The sequence below is a fragment of the Aotus nancymaae genome, unplaced genomic scaffold (genome assembly GCF_030222135.1).
Source record: "Aotus nancymaae isolate 86718 unplaced genomic scaffold, 86718_ANA_hifiasm-v0.15.2.pri h1tg000014l, whole genome shotgun sequence".
NCBI classification, from domain to species: Eukaryota; Metazoa; Chordata; class Mammalia; order Primates; family Aotidae; genus Aotus; species Aotus nancymaae.
Window position 1 is genome coordinate 60,316,850 of NW_026988425.1, and position 12,277 is coordinate 60,329,126.

At 40.9% G+C, this 12,277-nt stretch overlaps 1 protein-coding gene across 1 annotated transcript; it reads right to left on the reverse strand.

Moving 5' to 3' along the window:
- Positions 1-724: 724 nt before the first annotated feature.
- On the reverse strand, positions 725-10,565 carry LOC105723952 (large ribosomal subunit protein eL8-like). The gene is made up of 2 exons (XM_012462251.2): positions 10,494-10,565; positions 725-1,582 (listed from the first exon to the last, which is right to left on the reverse strand). The coding sequence occupies exons 1-2, from the start codon at positions 10,515-10,517 to the stop codon at positions 782-784; spliced, it is 825 nt and encodes a 274-aa protein (XP_012317674.2). The 5' UTR covers positions 10,518-10,565; the 3' UTR covers positions 725-781.
- Between the last annotated feature and the right edge of the window lie 1,712 nt (positions 10,566-12,277).

The window sequence follows — 12,277 nt, forward strand, 5'->3', positions numbered from 1 at the left end:
TCTGTTGAATACGTTGTAAAAGTGATAACTAGGAAGGTAGGAAGGCAACATTAAAAAATGCTTATGATAAACATAAGGTAAAAGGAAAAGGCAATTTATAAAAATATATATACTGTGATTCCAGCCACAGAAAAATTAGGTGAAGACTGGAGTAACAGGTTATGGAAAGTTCTTCCCTTATTATCAAAACCTTTTGTAACTGTTGTCTTTCTAGATTTTAAGGGAAAGAAGTGACCTTGGGTCAGCCATTTTCAAATATAATAGCAAATATTTGGCCACAAACAACTAGCGGGGAAGTTTGAAAGCAGGAATTGTGTATAATTCAAAACCAAATATGATTTTTGAAGTAGTTATTTTGAAAAGGATTGAAATATTTCCATAAATATGCCTTCGAATTTACTGTGCATGAGATAGTTATTTCTTATACTAAATGATTTCATGTATCCAACATTCTTTACATGTTTAGTCTGTAAGTTAATCAATAGATCCATTCTGAAATTCAACTTGGTCATCTTGGATGCTTGCATAAATACCTTCTGTGACACATAAGGTGACCTTTGGTTTCTCATGGTCTAATTGTAAGCCTGAGGGGATTTTGCGATAAGTCGTTGGAAAGTTGTTTTTCCCTTGACTTCCACTAGATTTTAGGCCCTGTCTGAACCGATTGTAGGAAAAATGTTGCTAAGGCAGTTTCTAAACTAAAAGAAATGTAATTTTTTTTTGAAGGAAAATTTGCATTGTTTTAATTATTTTTATTTACAGAAAACTCAGCAGTGTACATTTAACCCAATTTTGTGGCAAGTTCTTTAGCCTTTGCCTTTTCGAGCTTGGCGATGCGAGCCACAGACTTGGGACCCAGGACGTTGCCTCCCCAGTGACGGCAGATCTCATCATATCTGTCATTGTAATTGGTGCGGATAGCTTCCACCAGCTTAGTCAAAGCACCTTTGTCTTCCGAGTTAATGGGTGTGAAGGCGACAGTGGTGCAGGTCTTCCTGTGGACTAGACGTCCCAGTCTTGCCTTCCCCTTGATAATGCAGTAAGGTACTCCCATTTTATGACACAGAGCAGGCAAGAAGATAACCAGCTCAATAGGATCCATGTCGTGTGCAATCACCACCAGCTGAGCTTTCTTGTTTTCCACTAAGGTGTTGACAGTGTTAACTCCTGCTCGAAGGAAAGGTGGTCTCTTAATGTGGATGTCCCCTTTGCCAGCCACTTTCTTCTCGGCCCGGGCCAACAGCCTCTGCTTCTTCTCTTGCTTTGTCTCTGGTCTATACTTCTGGGCCAGCTTAAGCAGCTGAGTACCTGTTTGGCGGTCCAGGGCCTGGGTGAACTGGTTAATTGCAGGGGGCACTTTCAGACGCTTATAGAGGATGGCTCTCTGACGCTGCAACCCGATATAGCGGGGCCATTTGACAAAGCGGGTGAGATCTCTTTTGGGCTGGATGTCCTGTCCAATGCCAAAATTTTTAGGCCTTTTCTCAAATGGAGGATTCACCACTTTCTTGGCCTCCTGCTTCTTCAGGACAGCAGGGGCCGGAGCCACCTTCTTCCTCTTGGCCTTCTTTCCTTTCGGCATCTTGGGCGGCGGAAAGAGAGCAGAAATGTAATTTAGTTTGATTTAATTGTGCTTCCCACAGCTTAATACTAACCTGTTTGATTCTCAGAAGATTCAGATTAGGAACCTGTGTGTTAGATGGGAACATGGCCTTACTCTGTATCTGACACAGTGATCAGCATGTGTACATATAGCCATAAACTTCACGAGTGTCTAGGGTATTTGGAGTCTATTTTCATTTTTAAGTGTTTATTTGATAATCCAATAATGAGGGAGACAGGGAGAGTCGCTTCCTGATGTGTCATTGCTAAGACATTTTCTGAGCTTTTCTAACTTTTGTAGGTGATTTCTCAAATGTAACAAACTTTCCCTAGCAAAATACTTTTAAACAAATACAGTTAAGTAGTAAATGGGGAGTTCCTTAATATCAAAGAGTTAACTTTGTTTTTTGTTTCTTGCCAATACAAAATGTGATATCTACTTATATGAAAGGATGAAGTAATAATGTTAATATTATTAAATGTCTTTGATGGTCTCCTCAAATGTTTACTATTTAGACTAGCACCATCCAGTAGGACTTATTGAAATGATGGACATGTTCAATGCAGTAATGCAGTAGCTAATAGCTGCATGTGGCTATCGAACATTGAAATATGGCTGATGCAACTGAGGAACTGAATTTTTAGTTACATTTCATGTTAATTAGCTTAAATTTAAATAGCCTCACGTGGTAACTATATTGGAAGATAAAGATCTAGACGTGCAAGATTTTATTTGTGTTGAAGTACAGAAGGATTCTCTCAAATGTTGAGCCTGATTAAACAAATTCCCTGTACTCTTCTCTTCTTTTTTGAAACAAATGCTTGGGAGTTAGCTTGCTTTCTTCTATATTTAAATTGGCCTATAACCAAATCTACAAATATTTGTTCATCATTAATTATGTGCTGTGCAGTCTGCAGGATGCTAGGGATATAAAAATAAGCAAACAGGTCCCTTCCCACAAGCAATTTACACCCTAATAGGGAAGGAAGGTGAGTAAGTAAATAAATGCAGTGGAGGTGGGACAGGGCCCAGTGTGGCCACAAAGGAAGGGATCATCAGTGATTTCTGGAAGATCTCAGAGGGTGCCATGAACCATGAAAAATGAGCAGGCATTTCTTTTTATTTTTTCCTTTCCTAACCACTGGACAACCAGGGAGAGCAGGCGTCAGTAGGTGAACAAATGAAGGAAGACATTGTTGTGGTTTGTAATATGTCCCCTCTACATTCATATTTGAAGTCCTAACCTCTAGTAACTCAAAATGGGTACCATATTTGGAAATAGGGTCATTGTAGATATACTTAGTCAAGGTGAGGTCATACTGGAGTTAGGTTGGTCTCATCTAATGTGACTGGTGTCCTTATAAAAAGAGAAACTTTGGATACACACACACAGAGAGCGAGAGAGAGAGAACACCATTTGAAGACTGGAAGATCTTGTGGATCCTGTCACAAGCCAAAGAACTACCAGAACCTGGGAGTGAGGACTGGAACAGATCCTTTCTTTGTGCCTTCAGAGGGAGCATGGCCCTGCTAATACCTTGATCTCAGACTTGTAGCCTCCAGAACTGTGAGATCATAAATTTCTGTTGTTTAAGCTGCTTAGCTTGTGGCATTTTATTACAGCAGCCATAGAAAACTAATGTAGCAACCAGATTAAGGAAACAGTTTTGTAAAAACAAGGCAAATATGGAACTTACTGAAGTTCTGTTTTGTGATTACCTAACCCAGGAATTTTAGAAGGAAAAAAGAAAGCAAGCATTAGCCTGGATGCGAAATTTCTTTTTTTTTTTTCCTTCCTTCCCCTTCCTTCCTTCCTTCCTTCCTTCCTTTTTTTTTTTTTTTTTTTTTTTGACAGAGTCTTGCTCTGTTGCTCAGGCTTGAGTGCAGCGCTGCAATCTCAGCTCAGCGCAACCTCTGCCTCCTGGGTTCAAGGAATTTTCCTGCCTCAGCCTTTCGAGTAGCTAGGATTTCAGGCATGTGCCACCATGCTGGACTAATTTTTGTATTTTTAGTAGGGATGGGGTTTCACCACATTGGCCAGGCTGGTCTTGAACTCCTGACCTCAGGTGATCCACCCACCTCGGCCTCCCAAAGTGCTGGGATTGTAGGCGTGAGCCACTGCACCTGGAGAAAATTTCTTTATAAATATTTTTCTACTCTTAAAAGCTAAGGCTATAATAATGTTTGGGGGTAAAATTACATTTCTGTCAAAAATGTATTATGAATCAAAACATAAATGTTTCCTGGCGGCCAGGCGTAGTGGCTCACACCTGTAATCCCAGCACTTTGGGAGTCTAAGGCAGGCAGATCATGAGGTCAGGAGTTTGAGACCAGCCTGACCAACATGGTAAAACCCTGTCTCTACTAAAAATACAAAAATTAGCTGGGCGGGTGGCACACACCTGTAATCCCAGCTACTCAGGAGGCTGAGGCAGGAGAATCATTTGAACCAGGGAGGCAGAGGTTGCACTGAGCCGAGATCGTACCACTGCACTCTAGCCTGGGTGACAGAGTAAGATTCCATCTCAAAAATATATATATAGTTTCCTGGTAATCATAAGCCAGTTAGAAAAAAGTTTTTGTTTATTAACCTTGTCTCCCTACATAAAGTATTTAAATAAATGAGTAATAAGACCCCTCATTTCTGTACATGTTATATGAGGAAATATATGTATGAGAGATACTACTCTTATTTCTCATCAACTTTGGGAAAGAGGGTTCATGAGCAGAAGCTGGGGTAGGAGTCACACACTGGGTGGCTGCAGCTGGAACTGTGTTCATCTTGGTAGGCTTGTGCCCTGAGATCCAACCTCATTCCTCCAGTTATTGCTGAGATGGGAGAGATTAGGCCGAGTGGCCAAGTTGGAGCCCAGAAGGCACCAATAACATTGTAGCTCCTGAAAGCCATATCCCTTGCAAAAGAAGAATTGGCAGACCCCACCTAGCCTTCTAGCCCAGATTCAGGAGTGAAAGAATAGGGGACTGGGTGTTTGGTGCCATCAATCTTTTCCTTTGTGTCCATGCAGCAGTAACTGCCAAGTGTTAATCAACTCATAGGAATGAGGTAGGGACAATGAACTGTGGATGGCATTTATTCATTTATGTAGTTTAAAAGTCATTCTGCAACTAATGTGAATAATGGTACGGCACCTTGGAGGAACTAAATGCAGCCTAACAAGGCTAGAGCATAGCAAGCATGGCAGGTGAGGGTTTGAGGGGTGCATATAACTGAAGAGGCTGACAAGGGCAAAAGAGAAGCAGGCTTGATATAGAGATCATGAATAATAATGGCTCACCTTTGGACATTTTGAGTTGGAACATCTTATGAGACATTCAAGGGGAGGTGACCAGGAGGCAGTTAGATATACTTAGGGCAGGGGTCTGGATTGAAGATACTGATTGGAAGATCTCAGTATAAATGTCAAAATTAAAGACACATAAGGGCAGATGAAATGAAAAGAGTGCCAACATTAGGTAGGTAAGAGAGGAAGATAGTCCCCCCACATCTCCCCAACAAAAAAAAAAAAAAAAGGAAGAAGAAGAAAACTGAAATACAAGAATTATGTAAGAGTGGTTTCTCTGACTTCATGAGAGGAGAAAATTTCAAAAAAATGACTAATCACAGTATTAAATCCTGTAGTATGGCTGTGTCTGATAATATTTGAAAAAGAGCTATCAGAGTGGGAAATTGTGAGCTCCTTTTGTGATATGGTGAGAGCTGAAGTTCAACGGTAATGAGTGGGAAGTAGATGGGGTCCAGTTCTGGAAAGATTGCAAACTAAGTCCAAGTTGAAAACCTCCTGCTACAAGCACGTAGACATTCTATATAAAAAACTTTAAAATGATAAGTACATAGTCAACCTCACAAAAAAGCAATAGTAATCAACAGGTGCCAGAAACAAAAGAATGAACAGAAAACCAGTAAGAAAATGAGGCATGTTCAGTATTTGAGTAGATAATGGCTGAGAGTTTTCAAAACTAGACTCCAATGTCCAGATTAAGGAAACCAACAAATTCCAGGGAGGATAGGTAAAAAGAAATCTACAGCTAAACACATTATAGTGAAACTGCAGAAAACTGAAAATGGAGATAAAATCTTAAAATCAGCTAGGAACAAGTTACCTTCATAGGAGCTGCAGTTATACAGCTGATTTGTCAACCAAAACAATGAAAGCTATGACAGTTGAACAAAAGTTTCCGTGAGCTGTAAGAAAATTATCGTCAATACAGGATCATATGGTCAATAGAAATAGCTTGAAGAAAGATTTTTGATCAAAAATTTAGAAAACTCACTACCAGGAGACCCAAAATTTAAAAAATTCTAAAAATGATTTTTTCAAACAGAAAGAAAATGATCCCAAATGAATATCCAAGATCAAGAAAGGAATGAGGAACACAAATCTTCCAGAAATGAAGACAGAAAAGGAATCTGGTATGGGTGCAGACACCATGGCTTTCCGTGGTGGTGAATGATTGTAGGATCCTGAGAGTGACAAGTGGGGGATTCCAACAACCTCATGAGGCCGGAGATGTGGCCCCAGCCATTGGGATTTGAGGGAACTAGAACCATGCCCTGGTAGAGAGCCTGGTGCTTCAAAATGCTTGTCTTCCTGAACTAGAAAAACTTGGCCCACAGGACCAGAGAAACCTTATGAGAAGAAATATTTCTGTCTTGGGTATTAAGTGGAATAAAAAAATCACATAAGGCGGGGCACGATGGCTCACATCTGTAATCCCAGCACTTTGGGAGGCCGAGGAGGGTGGATCACCTGAGGGCAGGAGTTTGCGACCAGCCTGACCAGCATAGTGAAACCCTGTCTCTACCAAAAATACAAAAATTAGCCCGGCCTCGTGGTGCACACCTGCAGTACTAGCTACTTGGGAGGCTAAGGTAGGAGAATCACTTGAACCCAGGAGGCAGAGGTTGCAGTGAGCCAAGATCATGACACTGCACTTCAGCCTGGGTGACAGAGCAAGACTCCATCTCAAAAAAAAAAAATCACATGAATGATTACTTCAGATGGAGTAAGCTGTTTACAGACTGTCTGTATCTCAGATTACAACTAAAAACTGAACAAAATACAAAAAGCATCTGAGGTCGGGGTCTGGGTTGAAGATACTGATTGGAAGATCTCAGTATAAATGTCAAAATTAAAGACAGATAAGGGCAGGTAAAATGAAGAGTGCTGACATTAGGTAGGTAAGAGAGGGAACTAACAACCCCCTCAAAAAAAAGAAAGGAAGACGAAGAAAAGTCAGATACATGAAGAAACTCTGGAAAGTTAGCAACAGCAGGCAGTACAAGAGGGTCATCAAAAGTTGGAGTCGCCTGTACAGAAGTAAGTCCCACATTTCCTGCCCGCTGACTCTACCTTCCAGCTTTAACCTGAGGGCAGATATGATGGGAAACAAGCATAAGCGCAAGAACTCTGAGGGAAACTCTGTTATTCTGTCCAGAGAAAGGAAAATAGGGCCCCTGCAAGCTGGAGAGAGTGTGTGGCAATTGCTGTTTTTTTTTTCCTATTCTCTCAGTTTTATGTCAAGGGTGGTCCCAGTCACAGAGCTGCACTGAGGTGGTGGAGGTGCAGGTGCTTAAAACTCTCAGAGAAAACCCATCTTTATGACCAGAGAAACTGGAAAACCTGGGAAAGGGGATCCTGAGTCCAAAAAGTATGAAGGAAATCTTCACTGTTTTTTCTCTCTCACTGCTTTGCTCTAAGGGTGGCTCTAGTCATGTGAATCTGCGTGGCAGTGTAGACAGCTACAACTCCAGGAGAAGCCCATCTTTTTAGCCAGAGGACCAGAAAAATGGGGCTCTGGGGACTGGAGAGTGTGAGGGAAACGTGGAGAGGAGAGAGCTGGAGAAGGGGACCCTTTAATTCTGTGGCTGTGAAATTACAAGTCTCAGGCTCCACTCTTGAGTTATGCATAAGCAAGGCAGATGCAAAGCGGGATAGCAAAGGCTTTAAAACCTGAACTGTGATTTAAAAACAGCAGCAGCCACAACAAAAGAACACCTAGTCCCAGCCTAAGTCCTGAGAGGGACAAGCATGGGACAAGTCCAATGCATCAGAGCAAAGGCTTTGAAAACTGAATTCAGTGGATCCACAACTCATAGAAAATGAGACAGAACTTGCAGTCTATACTTCACACACACACACACACACACACACACACACACACACTCTCTCTCTCTCTCTCTCTCTATTGCTCTCTCTCTCTCTTTGTGTGTGTCTCCAGAGATTTTTTTAACACTTTGATAAATCACAACATAATGTTTAAAATACCCAGGATGTAATCTAAAATTATTTGACATATAAAGAACCAGATAAATGTCCCCAATTCTTAAGGAAAAATTCAGCAATATATAAAAAGGATTATACAAAATGGCCAAGTGAGAGTTATGTCAGAAATGCAAAACTATCTCAGCATTTGAAAATCAATCAATGTAAGCAGAGTGCAGTGGCTCACGTCTGTAATCCTAGCATTTTGGGAGACCAGAGCAGGAGGATCGCTTGAGGTTAGGAGTTCAAGACCAGCCTGGGCGACACAGTGAGATCCCTCTACAGAAAAAATAAAAATTAGCTGGACATGGTGGTATTTGTCTGTAGTCCTAGCTACTTGCGAGGCTGAGATAGGAGGGTTACTGGAGCCCAGGAGGTTGAGGCTGCAGTGAATCATGATTGCACCATTGTACTCCAACCTGGGTGACAGAGCAAGAGCCCACCTCTAAAAACTTAGAAAAGAAAATCAATGTAAGAGAAATGAAAACTTGCGTTCACACAAAACCCTGCGTGCAAATGTTTATAGTGGCTTTACTCATAATCAACAGTGTAGGAAACAACTCAAATAGTCTACAACGATTGGATAAACAAACTGGTACATGCATACAATGGAATACTACTCAGAAATAAAAATAAACTTAATTTTTTTTTTCACTTTTTTGAAACAGAGTCTCACTCCATCACCCAGGCTGGAGTACAGTGGCACAATCTCAGCTCACTGCAACCTCCGCCTCACTGGTTCAAGCAATTCTTGTGCTTCAGCCTCCTGAGTGCTGGAATTACAGGGGTGTGCCACGATGCCCGGCTAATTTTTATATTTTTAGTAGAGATAGGGTTTCACCATGTTGACCAGGCTGGTCTGGAGCCCCTGACCTCAAGTGATCACCCGTCTCAGCCTCTCAAAGTGCTGGGATTACAGGCATGAGCCACTGCACCCAGCCACAAAAGAGACTCTTGTTGCACACAATAATTTGTGAATCTCGAAAGCATTATACCAGATTTTAAAAGCCAGTCTCAAATGCTACCTACTGGATGATTTTATTTGTATGATATACCAGAGAAGGTGAAACTATAGGGATGGACCACAGATTAATGCATGCCAAGAACTAGGGAGTGGGGACATTTTGATTACAAAGGGGCAGCATGGGAGGATTTTTTGGGTCATGGAACTGGTTTGGTTTGCACGTTGGTTGGGGTGGGGTTACATGGTTCCATTTTCTCCGTTTGTCAAAACTCATAGATCTGTATACCAAAAAGTGATTTTCATCTTATGTAAAATAAAAATAAATTACAATTTTAGGAAAGTCACAAGTTGAGTGCTGGATAGGGAAGTGAGTGGAGATATAGCTGAAACAAGAATAGCAACACGCAGATAATAGTCGAAGCTGGGTAATGAGGACATGGAGAATACTTACACTATTCTGTTTACTTTGTAGAGGTGTGGAATTTTCCACTATAAAATTTTTTTAAAGAACATCTATAAAAGACATCTAACATCATACTTAATCATGAGAAATTGGATACCTTTCTGCTAAGATCAAAAAGGTAAAAGGCCAGGGGTGGTGTCTCACACCTATAATCACAGCACTTTGGGAGGCCGAAGTGGATGGATCACTTGAGGTCTGGAGTTCCAGACCAGTCTGGCCAACATGGTAAAACCTTTTCACTACTAAAAATACAAAAAACTAGCCGGGCGTGGTGGTACGCACCTGTAATCTCAGCTACTAGGGAGGCTGAGGTAGGAGAATCGCTTGAACCCAGGAGGTGGAGCTTGCAGTAAGCCAAGATCGTGCCACTGCACAGCAGCCTGGGTGACAGAGCGAGATTTTGTCTCAAAAAAAAAAAAGAACGAGGCAAAGATGTTCCTCCTTCTCACCATTGTTATTCAGTGTCATTCTAGAAGTCATACTAATGCAATAATACAAGAAAAAGAACAGGTACACAGATTGGAAAGGAAGAAAGCAAGAATCTATGTCTTTGTTCATAGATTACATGATTGTCTATATGGAAAATCCCAATGAATCAACAGAAAACCTTCTGATACTAATAAGTGATTATGTAATAGCAAAGTTGCAGGATACAAAGTTAACACACAAAAGTCACTAGAAAATCTTGACTTACAACAAATAGAGATTGAATCAGTAATCAAAAAATGTGCAAGAAAAACAGCCTAGGACCAGATAGCTTCACTGATGAATGCTATCAAATGATTAAAGAAGAGTTAACACAAATCTTTCTCAAACTCTTCCAAAAATAGAGGAGAATGGAACAGTTAGAAAAGAAAACTATAGACCAATACCGTTATAAATATAGATGCAAAAATCCTAAACAAAATATTAGCAAATTGAGTCCAGCATGATAAAAAAATTTGACACCATGACCCAGCGACATTTACCCCAGGAATACAAAGGTGAATCTCAAAAGCATTATACCAAATTTAAAATGCCAGTCTCAAAATGCTACATACTGGATGATTTCATTTATATGGTATTCCGGAGAAGGCGAAGCTACGAGATGGAAAACAGATTAATGCATGCCAACATACAAAAAGTAATCAATGGAATACACTGTATTAATAGAATAAAGGAAAAGATCCACATGATTACCTCAATTGATCCAGAAAAAAGCATTTGACAAACAAAGGAAGCGTCTGTCTTCCCTCCCTGAGCTTGCCTTAGGACACCTCCATTACTGCTTTATAGTTGTACTGCCCCATCTGGCACTGTCTGTGTAACAGGTCATGCCCAGCTGCTGCAGCCAGGCTCTTAGTATCAGGAATGAGATTCCATCAGGACTCAACTCCCTGCCTCATCTGGTCAGTGAAGAAAATGATTGTTTCACCTAGGCAGGATTTTGACCCAGAGGCACTCAGTTATAATCTGACAGATGGCAGCTTCACTCCATTGGCTCCTCAGCCATGCACACACACCAAATGTTTGAGCCTAGAGTACTGAGCAGGATTACCATGGCAACAACACAGTATCAGACCATCTCATGATTGTTCAAATTAACTGAAGGTCTCTACTTGAATAATTGATCTCACCCCTATTCCCTTCTTGGGCCACAAGTGCCAGTAGCCCCATATTTATTCTAGACATAAAGGTTTTTTCATTCTGGCATTCAGCCTGATGGTTGGCTCATGGCTTTTTCACAGTAGTGAAACTTACAGAGTGAAACTTTCTGTAAGTAAACAACTCCAAGTTGACTTTCTAAGCTCGGCAATGACCCATGAAGAAACAGGCCTACTTACATAGCACATGAGGAAAATCACAATAGTCATTAGTCTTTCATTCATATATACAAATGGACAACAAAGAATCACAAGATATATGCCAGCACCCTGAAAGAAAAGAGAACAATGAAAGGAAAATAAATTAACAATTCTAAGTTATATCTGAAAGATTTTGAAGATTGTGCATCTATAAAAGAATGATATGCTATACTAAAAAGAACAGAAAACAAAAAAGCACATTAAGATGTCTAAAATATGGTTGCTGAAATTAAATATCCAAAGGAGACCTCTATCTGGGTTAATGCAATAGATTAGGTCCCTGGTCTAACTTTCACAATGAAAAAAATTCTGGGCCAGGCATGGTGGCCCATGCCTGTAATACCAACAGTTAGGGAGGCTGAGTGGGGAGGATCACTTGCGTTCAGGAGCTAACCAGCCTGGGGAACATATTGAGACATTGTCTCTACAAAAAAATTAAAAATAGCTTGGTATGGTGGCATGTGCCTGTAATCCCAGCTATTCAGGATGAGGCTGAGGTGGGAGGATCGCTTGGGCCCAGGAGGCTGAAGCTATAGTGAATAATGATTGCACCACTATACTCCAGCCTGGGCAATAGAACAAGACTCTGTCTCCAAAAAAAATTCTGCAGGCACGGTGGTTCATGCCTGTAATCCTAGCACTTTAGGAGGCCAAGACGAGTGGATCACTTGAGGTCAGGAGTTTGAGACCAGCCTGACCAATAGGTGAAACCCCATCTCTACTAAAAATACAAAAATTAACTGGGTGTGGTGGTGGGCGCCTGTAGTTCCAGCTACTTGGGAGGCTGAGGCAGGAGAATTGCTTGAACCCAGAAGGTGGAGGTTGCAGTGAGCCAAGATCATGCCACTGAACTCCAGCCTGGGCAACAGAATGATACTCTGCCTCAAAAAAATCAACAAAAATTTTAAGAAAATTCTAAGTGCATCTATGAATTGGTAAAGAATGACTCAGCTCTCAGGCCAAAACCAAAGTGAGGATGGACACTCAGGGAAGTAAACTGTATGGGCACAAATCTACAGATTCAGAAAACAAATGAAATGTAAGCAAGAAAAATAACATAATAATTATGAAACTTTAGAACACAAAAATAAAAGGGAAGATATTAAAGACAGCCAGAAA

Excerpts from the sequence above, each read along its gene's own strand:
- LOC105723952 (XM_012462251.2), bottom strand. The coding sequence starts at position 10,517 with ATGCTTTTTTCTGGATCAATTGAG. Across the intron at positions 1,583-10,493 it reads TTTTTTCTGGATCAATTGAG|ATGCCGAAAGGAAAGAAGGC; the intron begins GTAATCATGTGG and ends CCGCCGCCCAAG.